General features: G+C 46.7%; 1 protein-coding gene and 1 non-coding gene across 2 annotated transcripts in view; both read left to right on the top strand.

The window, feature by feature from the left end:
• Positions 1–19,484, top strand: part of LOC137312591 (zinc finger protein 850-like) — a 69,291-nt gene extending 49,807 nt beyond the window's left edge. Inside the window, exons 4-5 of the mRNA XM_067979120.1 lie at positions 10,464–10,681; positions 18,381–19,484. Coding sequence (XP_067835221.1) covers positions 10,464–10,681; positions 18,381–19,328 — 1,166 coding nt within the window. The 3' untranslated portion in view covers positions 19,329–19,484. The remainder of the gene's footprint in view (positions 1–10,463; positions 10,682–18,380) is intronic.
• Positions 13,263–13,334, top strand: trnag-ucc (transfer RNA glycine (anticodon UCC)). Its single transcript has one exon. It is a non-coding gene; the product is annotated as a tRNA-Gly (tRNA).
• Positions 19,485–22,626: the final 3,142 nt, after the last annotated feature.

Below are 22,626 nucleotides of genomic sequence, written 5' to 3'. Positions count from 1 at the left end.
GGTGACAGGTGAACGGGTCTTGGTGGGAGTTCGGATAGGGGAACGGAGTTTTGGAGGAGTTGAAGTTTGCAGAGGGCGTCAGATAGGAGGCTGACCAGGAGAGCATTGGAAGAGCCAAGTCTGGAGGTAACAAGGGCGTGGATGAGGGTTTCAGCACCAGATCAGCTGAGGCAGGGGAGGAGACGCGCGATGTTTCGGAGGTGGAAGTTGGCGGTCTTGGTGGTGGAGCGGAAATGGGGTCGGATGCTTATCTCAGGGTAAATTGGACGCTGAGGTTGCGAAGTTTTATGATTCCGCTTCACGCAGTGGCCAAGGACAAGTCTCTGTCCATCTCAGTCCTTGAATCCAGTCCCCACACAGGAAATGTCTCTGTCCATCCCAGTACCTGAATCGATCCAGTCCCCACACAGGACCAGTCTGCATCCATCCCAGTACCTGAATCTATCCAGTCCTCACACAGGACCAGTCTCCATCCATCCAGGTCCCTGAATCAATCCAGTCCCCACACAGGACCAGTCTGCATCCATCCCGGTGCCTGAATCTATCCAGTCCCCATACAGGACCAGTCTCCATCCATCCAGGTCCCTGAATCTATCCAGTCCCCACACAGGACCAGTCTCCATCCATCCCAGTGCCTGATTCTATCCAGTCCCCACACAGGACAAGTCTCCATCCATCCCAGTGCCTGATTCTATCCAGTCCCCACACAGGATCATTCTCCATCCATCCCAGTGCCTGATTCTATCCAGTCCCCACACAGGATCATTCTCCATCCATCCCAGTACCTGAATCTATCCAGTCCCCACACAGGACCAGTCTCCATCCATCCCAGTACCTGAATCTATCCAGTCCCCACACAGGACCAGTCTCCATCCATCCCAGTGCCTGAATCTATCCAGTCCCCACACAGGACCAGTCTCCATCCATCCCAGTGCCTGAATCTATCCAGTCCCCACACAGGACCAGTCTCCATCCATCCCGGTGCCTGTATCTATCCAGTCCCCACACAGGATCATTCTCCATCCATCCCAGGACCTGAATCTATCCAGTCCCCACACAGGACCAGTCTCCATCCATCCCAGTGCCTGATTCTATCCAGTCCCCACACAGGATCATTCTCCATCCATCCCAGGACCTGAATCTATCCAGTCCCCACACAGGACCAGTCTCCATCCATCCCAGTGCCTGATTCTATCCAGTCCCCACACAGGACCAGTCTCCATCCATCCCAGTGCCTGATTCTATCCAGTCCCCACACAGGACCAGTCTCCATCCATCCCAGTGCCTGATTCTATCCAGTCCGCACACAGGACCAGTCTCCATCTATCCCAGTGCCTGATTCTATCCAGTCCCATACTGACCCAAGCACGGAAAGGTATAGATTGCCTTCCACACCGATTTATGTTTATTGAACTATTGGGCGCCTCCTGTTAGCTACAAATCTGAAAACTAAAACTCCCTCTTCCAACGGTCCCGGAGCGGCACTGATTGATTCTGTTATGATAGTGATTGTATTGGAACTGTAGTGTGCCTCAATTATTGAATTTAAATTGTATTTTCCGCCTTTTTTTTCGAGCAAACCTTGAATATCAAGCCGGAGTCTGTAATGATTGTGTCCGAATTTATGTTCCGCATTTGATACTGGTGAAAATTTTAAAAAGGACCGTAACTAATTCCTGGAGGCGGAGCTAAAAGTTGCACGTCCGCTTGTCCGTCATTCTGAGCCAGTCTCCTCCCCTCCCGCACTTCATGCTCTGTCTGTCATTCAAACACTCCTCCCCGGCCTCTCCGATAATGTGCCTTTCTCAATCAGGTCGGGGCGGGCTTTATAAATACAGAAGAAAGGCGAGGGTTTTTCATTCAGCAGCGATCTGAGTGAAGAATCATCATGTCTGGCAGAGGTAAAGGAGGCAAAGGACTGGGCAAAGGCGGAGCCAAGCGGCACCGGAAAGTGCTTCGTGATAACATCCAGGGGATCACCAAACCAGCCATCCGCCGCCTGGCTCGCCGTGGCGGTGTCAAGCGGATCTCGGGTCTGATCTACGAGGAAACCCGCGGGGTGCTGAAGGTTTTCCTGGAGAATGTGATCAGGGACGCGGTCACCTACACTGAACACGCCAAGCGCAAGACGGTCACTGCCATGGATGTGGTGTACGCTCTGGATTCGGCGGCTGAACGACTCGACCATTTCCAACCGGACACAAAACAAAGGCTCTTCTAAGAGCCACCCACCGCCTCACAGAGAGAGCACTGACTTGGGAACTGGTGCGGAGTTATATGGGGATACGGAATAGTTTTTTTATTATAAGGAGTTTTCTGGAACACACAGTAACGTAACGTGGTATCGGCGGCGAGCTGCACCGGTTACTGAGGAAAATTTCCCTCATTGAGTGCACTGAATTGTCCAGGGAACGTTACAAGTGAGTTTACCCCGAGCCGAATTCCCCACTCAGTGAAATGTTCCTTCACTCCATTCGCTCTGTTTTGGTTCTATTTATCAGTCAGATGTTGTGATGTGGGACCGGGGGTTTCCATGGGAGAACAGGTTGAGCTGAGCCGCTGTGATAAGGGCCCAGCTTGTGATATGGATTTTCCCTCTGACGGTTGTTTCTGACACTGATACTGAGAGGGTTTGTGAAATTGAACCGTTTGAGCTCAGTCATTGGGGACCTGGAATTACCACAGGCCCAACTGGCAAACCCCGCTCTAAACTGAGGCTACCTCTCATTGGTTGCTTTGCTAGAAAAATAATTTCCATAACCAATCGGAGAGTCGACAATAAGAAAACGGAGCAAATTGTTGGCCACAATTGACCGATTTTTTAAAATTTGAAAAAAGCCGCCAATTTCAGTGTATGAAATAAGTGAATTACTCGGCCATGTCGTTTTTACACAAAGACTTAAAATCTCTTTGTAATAATGTTATTCCGTATTACACGTCCCAAATTCCGAGCGCTGTTTTAAAAATATATTGTCCACAACTTGCGGAATAAATCCCCATTGATAGATTGCTGATATGGACAAATTTCACTTCTACCTGTAAAAATAACAAACTGCAGGTTATCAATTGATTCCGTTGCAGGGACTGAACAGGAACCGTGTGTCCTGAAAACGGAATCATGGACGAAGCCTGAAAATGAGCTAATTCTTTTCTCCAATCGTTCTTTCTGGATTGTTACACTGCGGGGAACGTGCTGCTAATATGCGGGATATTAAGATCAGTAATTAATTACTTCAGAGACTGGCTCCACAGTGAGAAAGAGGAAGGAACTGAATTCTGATCCATAGCCCTGAAAGTGGTGATTCACGGGAAAACCAGGGGCGGTGTAAATCTGAATGAGAGCGATAGCAAAGCAAAAGGGAATTGAACGGACCCCGGACCCGTGTTCACTTTATTGGGCAGTAAATTCTACAGAGACAAACATTAAAATGGAGTAGTTTTACTGACTTTCTTTCAATTTATCTACCAGATTCAAAGGATGATGACAGAGTAAAGCAGCAATTCTGTATCTGTCAGTCTCTGGTGCCGTATGTGAGTGGGATTCATTCTGAATCTGTCAGTCTCTGGTACTGTGTGTGACTGTGGGATTCATTCTGTATCTGTCAGTCTCAGGTACTGTGTGAGTGTGGGATTCATTCTGTATCTGTCAGTCTCTAGTACTGTGTGTGAGTGTGTGATTCATTCTGAATCTGTCAGTTTCTGGTACTGTGTGTGAGTGTGGGATTCATTCTGTGTCTGTAAGTCTCGGGTACTGTGTGTGAGTGTGGGATTCATTCTGTGTCTGCAAGTCTCGGGTACTGTGTGTGAGTGTGGGATTCATTCTGTGTCTGTCAGTCTCTGGTGCTGTGTGTGAGTGTGGGATTCATTCTGTATCGATCAGTCTCTGGAACTGTATTTGAATGTGGGATTCATTCTAAATCTCTCAGTCTCTTGTCCTGTGTGTGAATGTGGGATTCCTTCTGGATCTGTCCGTCTCTGGTACTGTGTGTGAGTGTGGGATTTATTCTGTATCTGTCTGTCTCTGGTACTGTATTTGAATGTGGGATTCAATCTAAATCTGTCAGTCTCTTGTCCTGTGTGTGAGTGTGGGATTCATTCTGGATCTGTCAGTGTGTGGTACTGTGTGTGTGCGTGCGATTCATTCTGTATCTGTTAGTCTCTGGTACTCTCTGTGAGTGTGAGATTCATTCTGTATCTGTCAGTCTCTGGTACTGTATTTGAATGTGGGATTCAATCAAAATCTGTCAGTCTCTTGTCCTGTGTGTGAGTGTGGGGTGCATTCTGTATTTGTCAGTCTCTGGTACTGTGCGTGAGTGTGTGATTTATTCTGTATTTGTCAGTTTCTGGTCCTATGTGTGAATGTGTCGTACATTTTGAACCTGACAATGTCTGCTACTGTATGTGAGTGTGGGATTAATCATTTTTCTATCAGTTTCTTGTCCGGGATGTGAGTGTGGGATTCTTTCTATCTCGGCAATCGCTGGTTATGTATGAGTGTAGAATTCATTCTGTATCTGTCAATCTCTGGTAATGTATGTGAGTGCTCGATTCATTCTATTTCTGACAGTTTCTGGTGATGTGCGTGAGTGTGGGATTCATTCTGTATCTGTCAGTCTCTGGTGCTGTGTGTGAGTGTGGGATTCATTCTGTATCTGTCAGTCTCTGGTGCTGTGTGTGAGTGTGGGATTCATTCTGTATCTCTCAGTCTCTGGTGCTGTGTGTGAGTGTGGGATTCATTCTGTATCTGTCAGTCTCTGGTACTGTGTGAGAGTGTGGGGTTAATTCTGTAGTTGTCAGTCTCTGGTACTGTGTGTGAGTGAGGGATTTATTCTGTATCTGTCAGTCTCCTGTACTGTGTTCGAATGTAGGATTCATTCTGGATCTGTCCGTCTCTAATACTGTGTCTGAGTGTGGGATTCATTCTGTATCTGTCAGTCTCTGGTCCTGTGTGTGAGTGTGGGATTCATTCTGTATCTGTCAGTCTCAGGTACTGTGTGAGTGTGGGATTCATTCTGTATCTGTCTCTCTCTGGTGCTGTTTGTGAGCTTGGGATTCATTCTCCATCTGTCAGTCTCTGGTACTGTATGTGAGTTTGAGATTCATTCTTAATCTGTCAGTCTCTGGTCCTGTGTGTCAGTGTGGGATACATTCTGTATCTGTCAGTCTCTGGTACTGTGTGTGAGTGTGCGATTCATTCTGTATCTGTTAGTCTCTGGTACTCTGTGTGAGTGTGAGATTCATTCTGTATCTGTCTGTCTCTGGTGCACGACATGAGCGAGGGAATCATCTGGTTACTGTCAGTCTCTGATACTGTGTGTGAGTGTGCGATTGATTCAAAGCCTGTCAGTCCCTGGTACTCTATGTGTCAGTGTGATTCATTCTGAATCTTTCAGTCTCTGGTCCTGTGCGTGAGTGTGTGATTTATTCTGTATTTGTCAGTTTCTGGTCCTGTGTGTGAATGTGTGGTACATTTTGACCCTGACAGTGTCTGCTACTCTCTGTGAGTGTGGGATTAATCATTTTTCTATCAGTTTCTTGTCCGGGATGTGAGTGTGGGATTCTTTCTATATAGGCAATCTCTGGTTATGTATGAGTGTAGAATTCATTCTGTATCTGTCAATCTCTGGTAATGTATGTGAGTGCTCGATTCATTCTATTTCTGTCAATCTCTGTACTATAAGCGAGTGTGGGTTTAACTCAGCATCTGTCAGTCTCTGATACTGTGTGTGAGTGTGGGATTCATTCTGTATCCGTCAGTCTCTGGTACTGTGTGTGAGTGTCGGATTCATACTGTATCTGTAAGTCTCTGGTACTGTGTGCTGGTAATATTCATTGTGTTTCTCTCAGCCTCTGGTAATGTGTGTGAGTGTGCGATTCATTCTGTATCTGTCAGTCTCTGGTACTGTATGTGAGTGTGGGATTCATTCTGCATCTGTCTGTCTCTGGTACTGTGTGTGGGTGTGAGATTCATTCTGTATCTGTCAGTCTCTCGGACTGTGTGTGAGTGTGGGATTCATTCTGTATCTGTCAGTCTCTCGGACTGTGTGTGAGTGTGAGATTCATTCTGTATCTGTCAGTCTCTGGTGCTGTGTGTGAGTGTGTGATTGATTCAGTATATTTATGTCTGGTGCTGTGTGTTAGTGAGATTCATTCTGTCTCTCAACCTCTGGTAATGTGTGTGAGTGAGATTGCTTCTGTTTCTGTCTGTCCCTGGTAATGTATGCGTGTGTGATTAATTCTGTATCTGTCAGTCTCTGGTACAGTGAGAATCTGGGATTCATTCAGGATCTGTCAGTCTCTGGTACAGTACAAAAGTCTGGATTAATTCCTTGTCTGTATTTTAATTGGAGATCAGTTGACAGTTTGGTGTTTGAAACTCTATCTTGTATATATAAACCTATAAATAGTTTTCCCCATAGTAGTTAATTTTGTAAATATCGTGCACGTTAGAATTTCTTGCTGCAGGTTTTAATGAGAAAAACTGTGTGCTTTTTGGACCGATATTAAACCTGTATCACAGCGAGCACGAATGGAATTAATACTGGATCTCAGTCTCAAACTGAGATTTTTGGATTGCTCTGTAAGGTGTAGCTCAATCTGCACTAATGCAATTGCTACTCTATCTTTCAGGTTGTCACTGTACGAGACTTTAGCACTTCTATGTAATGTGTTGCTCTGGATCTAATCGAATTGAAATTGTAACTTTCAGTTTCATAAAATGAGTGAGTTCTGAACTGGTATCTGATTTTGTTTCTCAGGTTATACTGTCTTTAAGAATCTCTCACTCTGATACTGTATGTGAGTTTTGGACTTGTATGTACTTTGTATCTCAGGTTACAGAATTGTGATGGATACTGCATCTTTTAATGTCATAATGAGTGTGAGTTCTACTCGTTATTTGAGATGAATCTTGGGGTTACATTATTGGGGCTAATGCTGTATCTTTCAATTGGACACCGTGTGTCAGTTCTATCTGTTATTTAATTTCTAGCTTAGGCCACACTATTGGGAAATTGACACATTGCATTTCAATCTGATGGTGGGTGTGATATTGGACTGGGATTTATGGATCGACCTGGCAGTTGTACTGAGTTGGGTTGAAATGGAAACAACATCTGCCTCTCCTCTGACTGTTGAATTGAAAGTGTGTCTGTGGTACTTGGGATCAGTGTGGGACTGACTACTTCTACTGTCTGAGACTGTGGAACTGATGACCTGCTGTGGCTCCGTGCAATGTGTGTGATAATGTACTCACTGTGTGGGAGAAGGAGTTGGCTGCACTGTTCCTTGTGCCTCGAGTGGAGGAAACATCACATTTATTCTGGGTCCTTAAAAGATTTGCCTGGAGAAAGAAAAAGTATTTCTTGTAATTGAAGAAGACATGAGTTGGAAAATACAAAGTGATCAATTTAATCTCTGTTAAAAATCATTATGAAAACCAGCCATACAAACAGTGTCAGTGTCTGATTCCACTGCAGTACTGCAGCACTCAGCTTCTGCACACCAGGTTTGCTAAAACAATTTAATGACATCCAGAAACAACCCAACGCCTCCACTGGTCAATGAAAGGGACTGCCCGATGGGGCAGGGACTTTTGTCCAGGTCAGGGTTCTCATCCCGTCTCCCATGGGATCAACCGTTCAACCGAAACCAAACAACCGCTGTTTAAAATGTGTCCTTCACACTTCTCACCTGGTGCCTGCAATAGATGCTCTTTGTATAACTCCCCACATCCTTACTGTCCGGCTCTGTTTCCACTCTTCACTGTCCAATAACAATAAACAGGGTGAGACTGGAACGAAACCAGGAACATTCACTACTGGTTTGGGGAGAGAAAGCAGCAATGATTTTAAATAGCAGGTTCTTCCCATTCTCTCTCCCTTCACCTGGACACACCCTGTACACAAACAGCCCGAGAATGACCTCTCCCTTCCCCCGCTCACTCAATGTTGCGGGACCAGTTCCTGAACCACTCCGCCTCTCACAAACAGCCCCCAAACTCTCCCTGCCGTTCCCGCGGACTCAATGCCGATCTCTGAGCCCATCTGCGGACACGGTCCTGAAGCGATGAGCTGCTGTAACGAGGCTGCTCTTTGCTCCCTTCCCCCGGGGGCCGTGATCTCTCCATTCCAGGCTGTTTTAAACCATCTTCTTCCGCTCACGAAGGGAATGGCGCCCACAGGCCGAGCTGGGGGAGTGGAGCGCATGCGCTCTTCTGCTCACCAACAATCAGCCCTGGGGGCGGAGCTGAGTCGCGCATGCGCAGATATCAGGTTTACTTCCCAAGACAAAAATCGATGGAAACTTTGCCCAATTGGAATTTTTCAGAGTCTGAGCAAAGGAGGTGGGTCTGGGGGAAAGGTCAGAGAGAATGAGGCCCACAGGCAGTGCAGGAACGGGCACCAGAACGGAAAACAGATGGGATTCCACCAGTGCCTAACGCTGGAATCCAGACTGACTTTACAACCTCGAACTATTAAACTGATGTTTCCAAACCAGCTGTTTCTCTCGGTATCTTTTGATGGTAAAGAGCCTTTCATAGTTAAAGTGTGCAACTGTGGAATGAGCCAATAGGTTCTGTTCATTCTTGGACTCTGTGCTGATAATTGAACGTGTGACTCCGAAACAGGGGGGAGGATTCCTCAAACCAATCCTGGAGAAATATGGGAGGAAAGTGGGAGTGGTGTATTTGCTGTGACCGTGTAGGAATAATATCTGACAGCAACAGACTCAGTTTATTTTAATCGGAGTGAAACTCTTGGTTGCTGAGAGTAATACTGAGCTGCAAGATTGCTGAGGGTACAAATGGAAGAGAGGGTTAAATGTGTGACACTGTCCCTGAGAGAGGGATGAATAATGTGTCTGTCTCTGAAATAATATCAGTGAGAAATGAGACTGCAACTTCTGTCACTCCACTGTTGTTAGCAATTGGAATGGAATATCTCCCTATTTGTTATTGGATGAAAACAAGCAATTACAGGTCAGTTTCTCTCTCTCTCTTTTGTACTGTAAATGGAGGTGGGATACTGATCTTGAGCGTGATACAGACACACTGAAAGGAACCGTAAGGCTGATACTGTGCCTGTCTGCATCTCTCTGTCTAGCGCTGTACGTGAAGATGTGATACTGTTTAAAATGTGTGAAACGGACACACTGATGGGAAGTGTGAGACTGGTACTGTGTCTGTCTGTCTGTGTCTCTGTCTGTATCACTCTCTCTCTAGCGCTGTACGTGAAGGTGGGATACTGTTTACTGTGTGTGAAACTGACACACCGATGAGAAGTGTGAGACGGATACTATGCCTGTCTGCCTTTGTGTCTCTGTCTATCTGTTTATCTGTCTGTCTGTCTTTCTCTCTCTCTAGTTCTGTACGTGAAGGCGGGATACTGTTACTGAGCGTAATATGGACACACTGAAACAAAATGAAAGACTGATTCTGTGTCTGTGTGGTGTTGTTGAGACGGTCACTGTCCTTTTACTATGTATGAGCCGGCCTGACGGTGCACTTAACTGTCTCCAGTCCTGTAAAGAAAGATGGAGAGAAACAGCCTCAGTAACGAGCCGTCTCTGGGTGTTGAGAATGGGATGGATAGGACACTAGTTACTATTGTCTGTCAGTTAGTTTAGGAGGAGAGATAAACACAGAGAGACTGGAGGAGCCCAGAGCGGAAAATTATTATTATCTTCAGAACCAAACATATTCCTGTGTGCGAACAATCTAATAATGTAAAACCAGATGTGGATTATCACAGCCACAGTTGTGATTGGCTCCTGCCCCTGAATCTGGGGACCAGACACTGTGAGGAGCGCCGGCCTCAGAGTGTTTAACAGTTACTGAGCTGGGAAACTACAACTAACCCCCGAGAATCTGCAGCACAGGGCGAGCGGGGAGGAAAGCCTGTCCCTGGAATTGTCAATCTGGAGAACAGTTTGTCCTGTGAACATTGTGTCAGAGAGAGTGTGTTAAAGGGGCGGGCGGGCTAGATTAATGTCACTGTGTTTGTGTGGCCGGTCTCATCGCCGGATTTCCGAGACCCTTTTGAGTAAACTTAAAAAAAAATCACCGTTAAGCGATCGCCTTCCTCCCCTGCCGAGTTCCGAAGTGGAAATTTAAGGTTAAGTTTCAGTTCAATTCAAGATTTCAGCCGAAAAATGGAGATCATGTCAGCGATCGGGTGAGAGAGCGCGATCAGTGCAGCAATGAAACGGGTTAAAATCGAAACTGGTGCTTTTAATTCGGGTGAAAGTTTTTCGACAGCAAACATTCCGGTGTTAGAGAAAGGAAGGGGCTAGTCTGGGACTCTGGAGTGCCCGATTTGAATTGGAATTGGGAAGTTTAAGAGGAGAGAGAAACACAGAGAGGCTGGAGGGGCCGGGAGCTGACAGCAGGATGTCTCCGCCCCGTCCGCTCTGTGCCTTTAAGTTGCTCTGTGCCGCCGCCTCTCGTTTCATTTCTGACCCAGCTCTGACTGTCAGAGAGATTTTCTACAGAGTCCCGGACATGACAGACACTGCAGCCGCGGAAACGGCTCCTCCTGCCGCCGCCGCCGCTCAAACCAATGCTCCGAAGAAGAAGAACGCGGTTCCCCGACCCACCGGTCCCAAATTGGGCGAACAGGTCCTCAAGATTGTGGCGGATTGCAAGGATCGCAAGGGGATATCCCTGGCCGCGATAAAGAAGGTTCTGGCTGCCAAAGGCCTGGATGTGGAGAAGCTCCGGTCCCAGATCAAATAAAGTATCAAGAGAAATGTGGAAAAAGGCTCCCTGGTGCAGATCAAGGGCACGGGCGCCTCGGGCTCCTTCAGAGTCGCTAAGAAGGAAACCCAGGCAAAAGTGGTAAAGAAGGTGAAGAAACAAGTAACCTAGAAATCTCCCGGAAAGAAACCAGCGGCCAAAAAAACAGCCATCAAGAAATTAACGGCCAAGAAACCAGCGGTCAAGAAATCGACCACGAAAAAGGCGGCGAAATCACCAATTAAGAAGAAAGCGGCGGCTAAGAAGCCCAAGACCCCCAAACCAGTGAAGGCGAAGGCGAAGAAGGTGGAAAAACCGAGGGCCAATCCCAAGCGGAAGTCAGCAAAGCCTGAGAAAGCAGCGGGCAAAAAGAAATAAAAAATCAAGTGCAACTTGTGACCATCTGAACCCAACGGCTCTTCTCAGAGCCACCCACGTCTCTCAGAAAAGAGCTGATCCCGGAATCAGATGATTCCTGTCCCGGGGCCGGGCTCAGATTTCTGATAGAAATCATTTCAAATAAACCCAGGGTCCTGGTGACTCGCTGACATTCACAACCCACGCCCCAAGCCCACTGTCTAAAATAAAATAGAGAGAATGGGATGTCCGGGTCGCGCCTCACTGTAACTGGCGTGTGTTCGGCTCCAGTCCCAGTTCCTTTTTTCACCCAGATTCAGGTCGATACTCCGTGTCAGGGTGAAACTGGCGGAGATCCGCCGCTATCACAATTCAAACCCCAAATCATGAGATTCTTCAAATCAGCTGGAAGACAGTGTTTGTGAACTGCTGAAACCGTATTGGGGTGCGAATTTGGTCCACATGGCTGTTCCGTGTGTTTGGGTAAAGAACTGGTTATCGAAGGTGAAGACATTGTGATCCAGGATGAAGCGGATGAGTTGTAGGATGGCGTCCGGAGATTGGCTGTTGTTGGTGTTGAGTATTGATGCTGTCGCAGCGATGCCGTCATCGTGGGGGATACTGGTGTATAGTGCCGAGACGTCCATCGTGGTGAGAAGTGTTCCTGGTTCAACTGGTCCGTGGGTGCTGAGTTTTTGTAGGAAGTCTGTAGTGTCGCGACAGAAGCTGGGGGTTCCCTGTACGATGGGTTTCGGATGCCCTCGATGTATCCAGAGAGGTTCTCACACAGGGTTCCGTTGCCTGATACGATAGGACGTCCGGGTGTGTTGGCTTTGTGTATCTTTGGGAGGCAGTAGAAGTCTCCCACACGGGGAGTACGTGGGATGAGAGCGCGTAGGATGCTTTGAAGGTCTGGATCGAAGGGCTTGATCAGTTTGTTGAGCTGGTGGGTGTGTTCTTTGGTCGGGTCTGCGGGTAACCGCCTGTAGTGTTCCTGGTTGTCCAGTTGTCGGTATGCTTCTTTGCAATAGTCCGTTCTGTTCTGTATGACTATGGCTCCTCCTTTGTCCGCTGGTTTGATGACGATGTTGCGGTTGGTCTTGAGAGCGTTGATGGCGTTACGTTGTGCTCGGGTGACATTCTGGACTGTCTTCTGAGTGCGGCTGATGAATCTGGCATTGACGCATTTCCTGACAGCTTGAGCATACATGTCCAGCTGAGGGCAGCGACCCTCTGGAGGAGTCCAGTTTGACTCTTTCCTCTTCGGTTGCTGAATGTCGGTGGCTGAATGTCCTTGACATTCAGCCACCGACATTCAGCAACCGAAGGGTAAGCGTACTCCAAGGCGGCCTTCGAGACACACGACAACGCAAAATCGTCGAGCAGAAATTGATAGCCAAGTTCCGCGCCCATGAGGACGGCCTCAACAGGGATCTTGGGTTCATATCACGCTACACGTTACCCCACCAGCGATCAAATGTTATCTGTTTTTAATATAACGGGTCAGTTGCTGTCTTTTCTATGTTTCTACCTCTCTATCTCTGTTTTTTTTTTGTTTGTTGTTTTTTTTGGTGATTTGTATATTCTGAGACCTGGCAGGTAACACCTGTCTGTCTGCACACTGATTGCCTTGGCAACGGGCAGTTGAAAAAACTGTCTGTTATCACCAAGATTGTTCTGTGAATTATAAATGCGACTTCAATTCGAGGACTTCATTTCCACATCGTTCACCTGAGGAAGGAGGAAGCCTCCGAAAGCTTGTGAATTTAAAATAAAATTGCTGGACTATAACTTGGTGTTGTAAAATTGTTTACAATTGTCAACCCCAGTCCATCACCGGCATCTCCACATCACTTTCTAAAGAACTTATAGACTTGCATATTAAGCAGCCAGTCGTGCCCAGCTGATAGTCAGGTAACCGTAATCATTTAATGTAATCATTTAACCTCACTGAATGGGTGATGCGGCCGATATTCGGTGAAGGATTCCTGGCTGTTGTGTAATTTCCATTGATTGGGGTTGGCGACATCTACTGGGCGGATACGGGAACTGCAACAGAGCGAGAAAGGATCCGTCAGAAAGCAGTTCAAATGAAGAACAAAATCCAACAGCCTGCAGTGTCTGTTCAGGGTCTGATGTCTAACAACTATCTTAGCATCCTGCATTGTCAGTGATGGTGGTATAGTGGTGAGCATAGCTGTTTTCCACGCAGTTGACCTGGGTTCGATTCCCAGCCATCGCAATTAAGTGTTTTTATTTGTTTATTTCCATCAAAAACTCTTGAGTTTGCAATCGAATTTGATACAGTTCAGTTCGACATTGTTTCCAAAACATAAAAGGGTTTAATTATAGTAGAATGATTTCAGCCTTCATTTCTTTTCCCTCCAGAAGGAATAGAGGAAAAACATGCTGGAAATAGTGAGCTGCAAAGGGTGTAATGAGAGTGAGGAAGGCAAATGATATGGTAGCCTTTATTTTAAGGGTGTTGGAATATAAGAGTAAGGAGGTCTTGCTGCAATTGTAGTATTAGGAATTATTGTGTAAAATTGGCCTATATTCTGTGAAGATAGAAGAATGAGAGGTGATCTCATTGAAATGTGTAACATTCTTAGACGGCTTGATAGGGTAGATGCTGAGAGGCTGATTCCCCTGGCTGGAGAGTCAAGGACTGAAGCTTATCGTCACAAGATAAGGGGGACGGCTATTTAGGATCGACGTGAGGAAAAATTTCTTCACTCAGAGGGTTGTGAATCTTTGGAATTCTCTACCCCAGAGGGCTATGGATGCTCACTGGTTGAGTATATTCAAAGCTGCGATCGATAGATTTTTGGAATCTCGGGGAATCAAGGGTTATGGGGATCGGGAGGGAAAGTGGAGTTGAGGTCGAAGATCAGCCCTGATCTGATTGAATGGCAGAGAGGGCTCGTGGGGCCGTATAGCCTACTCCCGCTCCTATGTCTTACGTTCTTGTGTAGAGAGCCTTATATCCAAGTGTGCTGATGATACTAAGTTAGGTGGCACAAATAACATTGTAGATGGGAGCAGATAGTTGCAAAGGGACATTGATAGATTCATTTGTAGGCAAAACTGTGGCAGATGGAGTTCAACGTGGGGACGTGTGAGATCATCCACTTTGGATCATAAAAATATAGATCAGAGTATTTTCTAAATGGCAAGAAACTAGGAACTGTGGATGAGCAGAGCAATTAATGGGACCAAGTACAGAATTCACGAAAAGGTGCAAAAAATTTTTAAATGGTAATGGAATTTTGATCTTTATCTCAAGAGATCTGGAATAAAAAGGAGTGGAAGTTATGTCACAGTTATACAGAGCTCTGGTTAGACCTCATTTAGAGTACTGTGTTCAGTTCTGGGCACCGCACCCCTGACAGGATAAGAATACATTAAATATGAGCAGGAATAGGTGCCTCGAGCCTGCTCCGCCATTCAATAGATGATAGCTGATCTTGAACCTCAAATCCACTTTACCGCCCTATCTCCATATCCCTTGATTTCCTTGTCCAAAAATCTATCAAACTCAATCTTGAATACACTAAACGACTGAGCATCCACAGCCCTCTGGGGTGGAGAGAACAGCATCGATGAAGATAAAGGAAATGAAATGAAATGTGTCATACAGTTACATCTCGCTGCTCTGTCTGATCATTTTCGTCGCTATTTCCCTGCAGAGGGATTTGAAAATTTGATGGAAAAGCGTTGGGTGAAAGATCCTTTTGCTTTCGAAAATTCTGAATCAATAATGAAGCTAAACTTGATGCTTGAGTAAGAAAACGAGCTGATGCGACTCACCTTTGAGCACACTGAAAACACGCCACACGTCATTCAGTTTGTCATCTTTTTCGATCAGTGCTTTCAAAGAATATCCTCTGTTGAGTAAGATTAGTGTTCTGTTATTGCGGCCGTTCACAACAACCTACATCTGCGAACTGGGATTTTCGACTTTGAGAACAAGAGAAAGAAACCGGCTTAACAGCGCACCTGATATGCGTGGAGAGCTTTCATCTTGTGATCCAGATTGGAACGAGATCATGAACAACAGGGAGGCCCACCCGTCACATCAAGTAATGAAACTCAACCAGACCTTTTTTTTACTGTATTTATACTGTATTTTAAAAAAAATTCAAGCAACGTCGATGTTAATTTAAGTTGTGAAGTGAAGAGCGAGCATGGATTCACCTTTATTTGGATTTGCTGAAAACTCCAGTCAGAAGATATTATTGTTTTGGGTCCCTGGGGGAAGTACTTTCATTCCACTGGCTCCCGATGAAACCAGTTTGAGAAACACTGTTCCACATTGTACGGTCAGTGTCTGTTTCGCAAACCGGTTCTGAATTCCTCAGTCTGTATTTCTCGACACTGTTCTGTGGGCGACGCGGGCAATAAAACACTGACCGACACCCGGCGAGTAATGGCGGCCGCAGGCCCCACAATCCCCCGCACCCCAGAAACCGCTCTGTCTCTAAAAAGGTGCTCATTTCCTGATCAGACTGCGCATGCTCCCAGGCCCGCCTTGCATTCCACAGCGCCTCGGCCTTGTCGCTTGTCGCGAGTCCGACTCGGTGGAAACGGGAGAAGAAACCAGGAAGCGGCGGGTCGGACGGGGGAGGCGCTGGGTGATGGGTTTAATGGAGCCCGGGGATCCCCGCCCGCCCGTCCACCCGCCGGGTCCCCCGGCTCTGATTCGGGGCCTGAGCCGCACTCGGTGTTGCTGAGACTCCGCTCAGTAAATGCAGTTTGTTGTTGATCTGCTCCCATTGGCCTCAGCTTTGCCGGACAGAATCAGCCGGGGACTCTGGCTGTGCTGCTCTCCATGGTTGAAATGCCGATAGCTCGCTGTGTAGGCTCACAGGTGCAGAATTACCACTTGGCAGGGTACTGGAGGGCAAACAGTGGCTGGGCCCGAACCCCACCATCACGCAGCACCTTCAGGAGAGAAAGGGAGAAAAATCGAGGATGCGATGAATCTGGATTTCAAACATTGAGGACGTGTCAAGGAGGGAGAGTGTGTGGGATGGGTGATTTACAGCTTAATATGGGCAAGGAGGGAGAGTGTGTGGGACGGGGGATTTACAGCTTAATAGGGGCAAGAAGGGAGAGTGTGTGGGACGGGGGATTTACAGCTTAATACGGGCAAGGAGGGAGAGGGTGTGAAACGGGGCATTTACTGCCTAATTGGGGCAAGGAGGGAGAGTGCAGGACGGGGGATGTACAGCTTAATAGGGGGAAGGAGGGAGAGTGTGTGCGACGGGGCATTTACAGATGAATAGGGACAAGGAGGGAGTCTGTGTGCGACGGGGGATTTGCAGCTTAATATGGGCAAGGAGGGTGTCAGTGTGCGACGGTGGATTTACAGATGAAAAGGGACAAGGAGGGAGAGTGTGTGGGACGGGGGATTTCCAGATGAATAGGGGCAAGGAGGGAGAGTGTGTGGGACGGCGGATTTAAAGCTTCATATGGGCAAGGGAGAAAATAATGTTCCACAGAAACTAGAAATGTTTGTTCTGAATTTCTCTCCTGTACTTGCAGAGATCACTTTCGTCGATGATGAGGACAGATTGCATGGACTAGGCTTGTATTCTCCTGAAAACACAAGATTAAGGGGTAATCTAATTGAGGTATTTAAGATGATTAAAGGATTTGATAGGGTAGATCGAGAGAAACCACTTCCTCTGGTGCGACAGTCTGGAAAAAGGCGGGGATCACCTTAAAATTAAATCTCGGCCATTCAGGGGTGATGTCAGGAAGCAATTCTTCACACAAAGTGCAGTGGAAACCTAGAGCTCTCTTCACTCGAAAAAGCTGTTGAAGCTGGAGGTCAATTGAAAATTTGAAAATTGTGATTGATAGATTTTTGTTTGGACAGAGTATTAAGGGTTATGATACCAAGGAGGGTAGATAGAGTTAAGATACAAATCAGCCATGGTCTAGTTGAATGACGGAACAGGATCGTGGGGCTGAATGGCCTACTGCTGTTCCTATGTGGCCAATGGCAGCCATCAGCAATAAGGCTGTCGAAGGCAAGGGCCTTGTTCACAAATGAACGGACGAGGGAGATGTGGAGAGAGGTGGTGACTAGTCAGGGAGTGTCTGTAATTGAAGGAGAAATGGTGATGGGTCAGGGAGTGTCTGTAAATAAAGGAGAAGTGATGATTGGCCAGGTCGTGTCAGTAAATGAAGGAGAAATGGTGACTGGTCAGGGAGTATCTATAAATGAAGGAGAAATGGTGACGGGTCAGGGAGGTCTGTAAATGAAGGATAAATAGTTACAGGTCAGGGAGAATCTGCAAATGAAGGAGAAATTGTGACAGATCAGTGACCGTCTTTAAATGGAGGAGAAATGGTGACTGGTCAGAAAGATTCCATCGCCAAAATTGTGAGATATCACAGATGGACTGCTTACAGGCAGCAATAGGGAGGGACATAGTATCGAAATGAGGGGTCGAGGATATACACCCAGCTAGAGTCAGCATCTTCAGGGGAGGAGAGGGATTGTAACCAATGAGAGTAGAACTGAAACCAGTCAGAGTCAGCACCTTCAAGGGAGGAGAGGGATTGGAACCAATGAGTGTAGAACTGAACCCAGACAGAGCCAGGACTTTCAGGAGAGGAGAGGGTGGGCAACCAGTCAGTGTAGAACTGAAACCAGCCAGAGTCAGGACCTTCAGGGGAGGAGAGTGAGGGGAACCTGTGAGTGTGGAATTGAACCCAGTCAGAGTCAAGGCTTTCAGGGGAGAGAAAAAGCTTAAATAGAAGGGAAAATGTTGGAGATGGTGCGATAGGTTTGGATTTCAGCAGAGGGTGGAGGGTGAGTGTGTCGGACGGGGATTTACAGTTTGGGGGAATGAGCGGGAAGAATGTTCCATAGAAACTAGAATTGCCTGTTCTGAATTTCTATCCTCCATTCACAGTGTAAACTCCTTTTACAGGGTATTAGAAGTGGAGGATTTGCAGACGGGAAACTCAAACCAAACATCACGTCAAGATCTGACAGTCACTCATTTCACCAGCACCTGGAGATCATCGAGCTTTGAATATAGAAGGAGAAATGTTTGTCTGTTCAGTCTGTGGGAAAAGATTTCAAATATCAGTTTAACTGGAAAAGCACCGAGAAACACACACCCGAGTGAGTGTTCCAGTGCACTGACTGTGGAAAGAGCTTTAACCAGTTGCACAGCCTGAAAAAAAATATCACACCATTCACAGCAGGGAGAAACCATAGACGTGTTGTGTGTGTGGACGAGGCTTCTACTGATCGTCCAACATGGAGAGAGACAAGGACAGCCATACCATGGAGAAACCGTGGAAATGTGGGGACTGTGGGAAGGGATTCAGTTCACCGTCCCAGCTGGAAACTCATCGACGCAAACACACTGGAGAGAGGTCGTTACCCGGCTCCGTGTGTGGGAAGGGATTGAATGCGTCATCCAGCCGACTGAAACACCACCGAGTTCACACTGGGGAGAGGCCGTTCACTTGCACTGTGTTTGGGAAGGGATTCACTTGTTCATCCAGTCTTCTGACACAACAACTTGTTCACACTGATAAGAAACCTTTTAAATGTTCTGACTGTGAGAAGAGCTTTAAAAGTACAAAGGATCTACTGGCACACCAACGTATTCAAACAGGGGAGAGGCCGTTCACCTGCACTGAGTGTGGGAAGGGATTTACTCTGTCATCCAACCTGCTGACACATCAACGTACTCACAGTGGAGAGAAGCCGTTCACCTGCACTGAGTGCGGGATGAGATTCACCCAGTCAGCCCACCTGCTGACACACCAGCGAGTTCACACTGGGGAGAGGCCGTTCACCTGCTCCAAATATGGGAAGAGATTCACTCGTTCATCCTACCTCATTGAACATCAACTTGTTCACACTGGTAAGAGACTTTTTAAATGTTCTGACTCTGAGAAGAGTTTTAAAAGTAAAAGGCATCTTCTATCACACCAACGCACTCACACTGGGGAGAGGCCGTTTACCTGCTCTGTGTGTGGGAAGGGATTCACTCGGTCATCCCACCTCATTGAACACCAAATTGCTCACACTGATAAGAGACCCTTTACGTGTTCTGACTGTGAACAGAGTTTTAAAAGAATGGGGGAGCTGCTGACACACCAACGCACTCACACTGGAGAGAGGCCGTTTACCTGCTCTGTGTGTGGGAAGGGATTCACTCGATCATCCCACCTGCTGATACACCAGAGAGTTCATGAGTGACTCCAGGGGTTGGACTCTGCTGTTAATCACATCCAGGACTGAACCACGTTCATTCTGACGGTTGGGGTTTCTTTCTGATGTTAATACCCCCTTTAACTAGGCTGGAGTTAATATTCTGTACAAGTGTTAAATAAATTAGCTTTCTTTTAAACACAATGGGCTCAAAATTGGGTCGTGTAGCGCCCGTTGTTTCTGCGCTACGTGGCATCTCGAAGTGCCAAGATAGCTCCGTGCGGACGTTCCCAGCGTGACGTGCACCGGTCGCCATCTTGGACTAGGTATTAGCACGTGCGCAAATACCGAACGCCGGCAGCTTGTAAAGTAAGGAGATAATGGATACAATCAGTGTGCAACGCTGATTTAAAGTGACAGACACCATTTTGGATCTTAAGGTTCAACTCAATGCAGTCCTACCCATTGACCATCTGATCATGTCTTAGAGTGCCTGGAGGACCCCCGACCAGCGCTTTTTAAAGTGACCATGCAGGATGTACAGGATAGCGGGTGGATTATTGGTCGTGGCTGCTGATGCATTTGTGACTGTTTTTGGAGGTATCCTAAGCTGGGACATAGCCTAACAGTTAGAGCCAGGACTTGCAGGAGTGAAGTTAGGAATCACTTCTACACGCAAAGTGTGGGAGAAGTTTGGAACGTTCTTCTGCAAATGACAGTTGATGCGGGCTCAATTGTGAATTCTAATTCTGAGATTGATAGATTTCTGTGAATCAAGGGTGTGAAGGGATATGGGGCTCAGGCCGGTATACGGAGTTAGGCCACAGGTCCATCATGATCTCATTGAAAGGCGGAACAGGCTCGAGAGGCTAAATGCCACTTCCACTTATTGCCTCCTGTTATGAGCCACCTTCTCCTGCATGAAAGCGAGACATGCATCTGGGTGATGTGCTTGTCATGGGTGAATAGCTATCAGTGAGTGTGTCCTGTGGCTTGCAACAGTGGTAATGTGTAATGGTGAGAGGAAGCATCTGACTGAAAGAGTTGAGTAATGATTGTTGAGTGTGTTGGCATGTGGGCGATGGGGGGAGGAGTGGGTGTACAATGCCTGGTGCAGTTGGTAGGAGACGACACTTGACAGTTGACCTTACTCAACTTTGACCACTCGTGTCAAAGTATTGAATTTCTTCCTGTAAGGCATCCATGTTCATGGTGCTGTGCGCCTGGCATTGACTTCGTCCCCTGGTGGCTCCCACTGCCTTTTGGTCATTTGTCTGGAGGGCGTCTTGACCCCTTGCGGATATAGGATGTCCCTTTGTCTGACCACCTCCTGCACCTCTGCAGAGAGCCATGTTGCACGCACTCTTGCAGGCTCAGATTGGCAGATTGGAGAGGTCTGGCATACAGATTGTCGGATGTGAGATTTCGTAGTGTGCAACCTTTATTCAATGTTTAACACAACTCATCAGTTTGTAAACATAGGGTAAGGGTAAAATAGTGTAAAGCATCTGTGCTTTACATGTGTGATGTGTGATCTCCGTGCTTACATTAGGCTTAGTTTTATCTTCAAAGAGATTTGAAGAGACACACTCTCCCTTTAAGAGATTGGAGCCACCCACCACTCCCCCAACCCCCCCACCCCCCATGCTGGTCGAAAATGAGCATTTCTATATCTACCCTATCGAATTCCTTTATAATTTTAAATATCTGTTTCAGATCACCCCTCAACTTTCTAAACTCAAGGGAATGCAAACCAAGTTAATACAACCGGTCCTCATAATTGAACCATTCAAGCCCCAGTACCATTCTGGTGAATCTACACTGTCCCCCTTCCAAGCCCAATATATCCTTGGTGAGGATCAGTACTACAGATGGGCTCTGACCAAGGCTCTGTAGAACTGAAGCATCACTTCCTCCCCGTTTTATTCCAGCCCTCGATATAACGGCCAACATTCCATTCGTCTATGGTTATTTTTTGTATCTGTGCATTAGCTTTTAGCGACTTGTGTACATGGACATCCAAATCCCTTTGCTCCTCCACCGTCCCCAGTCTCTCACTTTAAGAAAATACTCCAATGTTTCCTTCTTGCATCCAAAGTGAATGATCTCACACTTCCCCACACTGAACTCCACCTGCCACAGTTTGTCCATTCACTTAAACTGTATCTTTGTAAATTCCTACTCCCATCTACATCACTTACTGTGCCTCCTAACTTAGTGTCACCTGGAAACTTGGATCTACAACTCTCTATTCCTTCATCCAAGTTATTGATAAATGTGAAAAGCTGAGGCCCCAGTTCAGATCCATGGGGACAACACTTGTCATATACCAACAATCAAAGAACTTTCCATTTGTCCCTACTCTCTTCTCCAACCTCCCAAACAATTCCAACCCAAGTCACAAAGTCAATTTCAATTCTGTGCATTTTTATTTATTCTATTAATCTGTTGCGCTGAACTTTATCAAATGCCTTCTGGAAGTCCATACAGACAAAATCCAAAGACATTCCCCTGTCCACCTTGTTAGTTACCTCAAAAAATCCAACTAGATTAGTCAGACATGTCCTGCACTTCATAAATCGATGGTGACACTCTTGAATCAGCTCAGACTTGTTAAAGTGCTGAATCATTTTGTAACTTCCCCACAACTGACCTTAAACAGACAGGTCTGTATTTTCCTGGTTTCTTCCTCCCTCCTTTCCTAAATAACGGAGTGACGTTTTCAATTTTCATCTCCAAAGGCACAATTCCTGAGACTAGAGAGATTTGGGAAATTATGACTAATGCATCTGCAATTTCCCCACCCGTTTCCTTTTATACCCTGGGGTGGAAACCATCAGGTCCTGGAGATTTCATTCTTTGTTTGCAGTTATTTATTTATCCGATTGTGTATATCAAGACTGAGTGTCCCAGCACTGACTGTATACATTACAGGACTGAATGTCCCAGCACTGACTATGTACATAACAGGACCGAGTGCCCAGCACTGACGGTGTCTGTAACAGGACTGAGTTTCCCAGCACTAACGGTGGAAATAACAGGACTGAGTGTTCCAGCACTGACGGTGTACATAACAGGACTGAGTGTCCCAGCACTGACTGTGTGTATATAACAGGACTGAGTGTCCCAGCACTGACGGTGGAAATAACAGGACTGAGTGTTCCAGCACTGACGGTGTATGTAACAGGACTGAGTGTCCCAGCACTGACGGTGTATATAACAGGACTGAGTGTTCCAGCACTGACGGTGTATATAACAGGACTAAGTGTCCCAGCAGTGACTGTGTGAATAACAGGACTGAGTGTCCCAGCACTGGCCAGATAACAGGAATCTGTATCCCAGCACT

The sequence above is a fragment of the Heptranchias perlo genome, unplaced genomic scaffold, assembly GCF_035084215.1.
Source record: "Heptranchias perlo isolate sHepPer1 unplaced genomic scaffold, sHepPer1.hap1 HAP1_SCAFFOLD_43, whole genome shotgun sequence".
Classification (NCBI taxonomy): domain Eukaryota; kingdom Metazoa; phylum Chordata; class Chondrichthyes; order Hexanchiformes; family Hexanchidae; genus Heptranchias; species Heptranchias perlo.
This window is presented reverse-complemented; position numbering and strand designations above follow the sequence as displayed.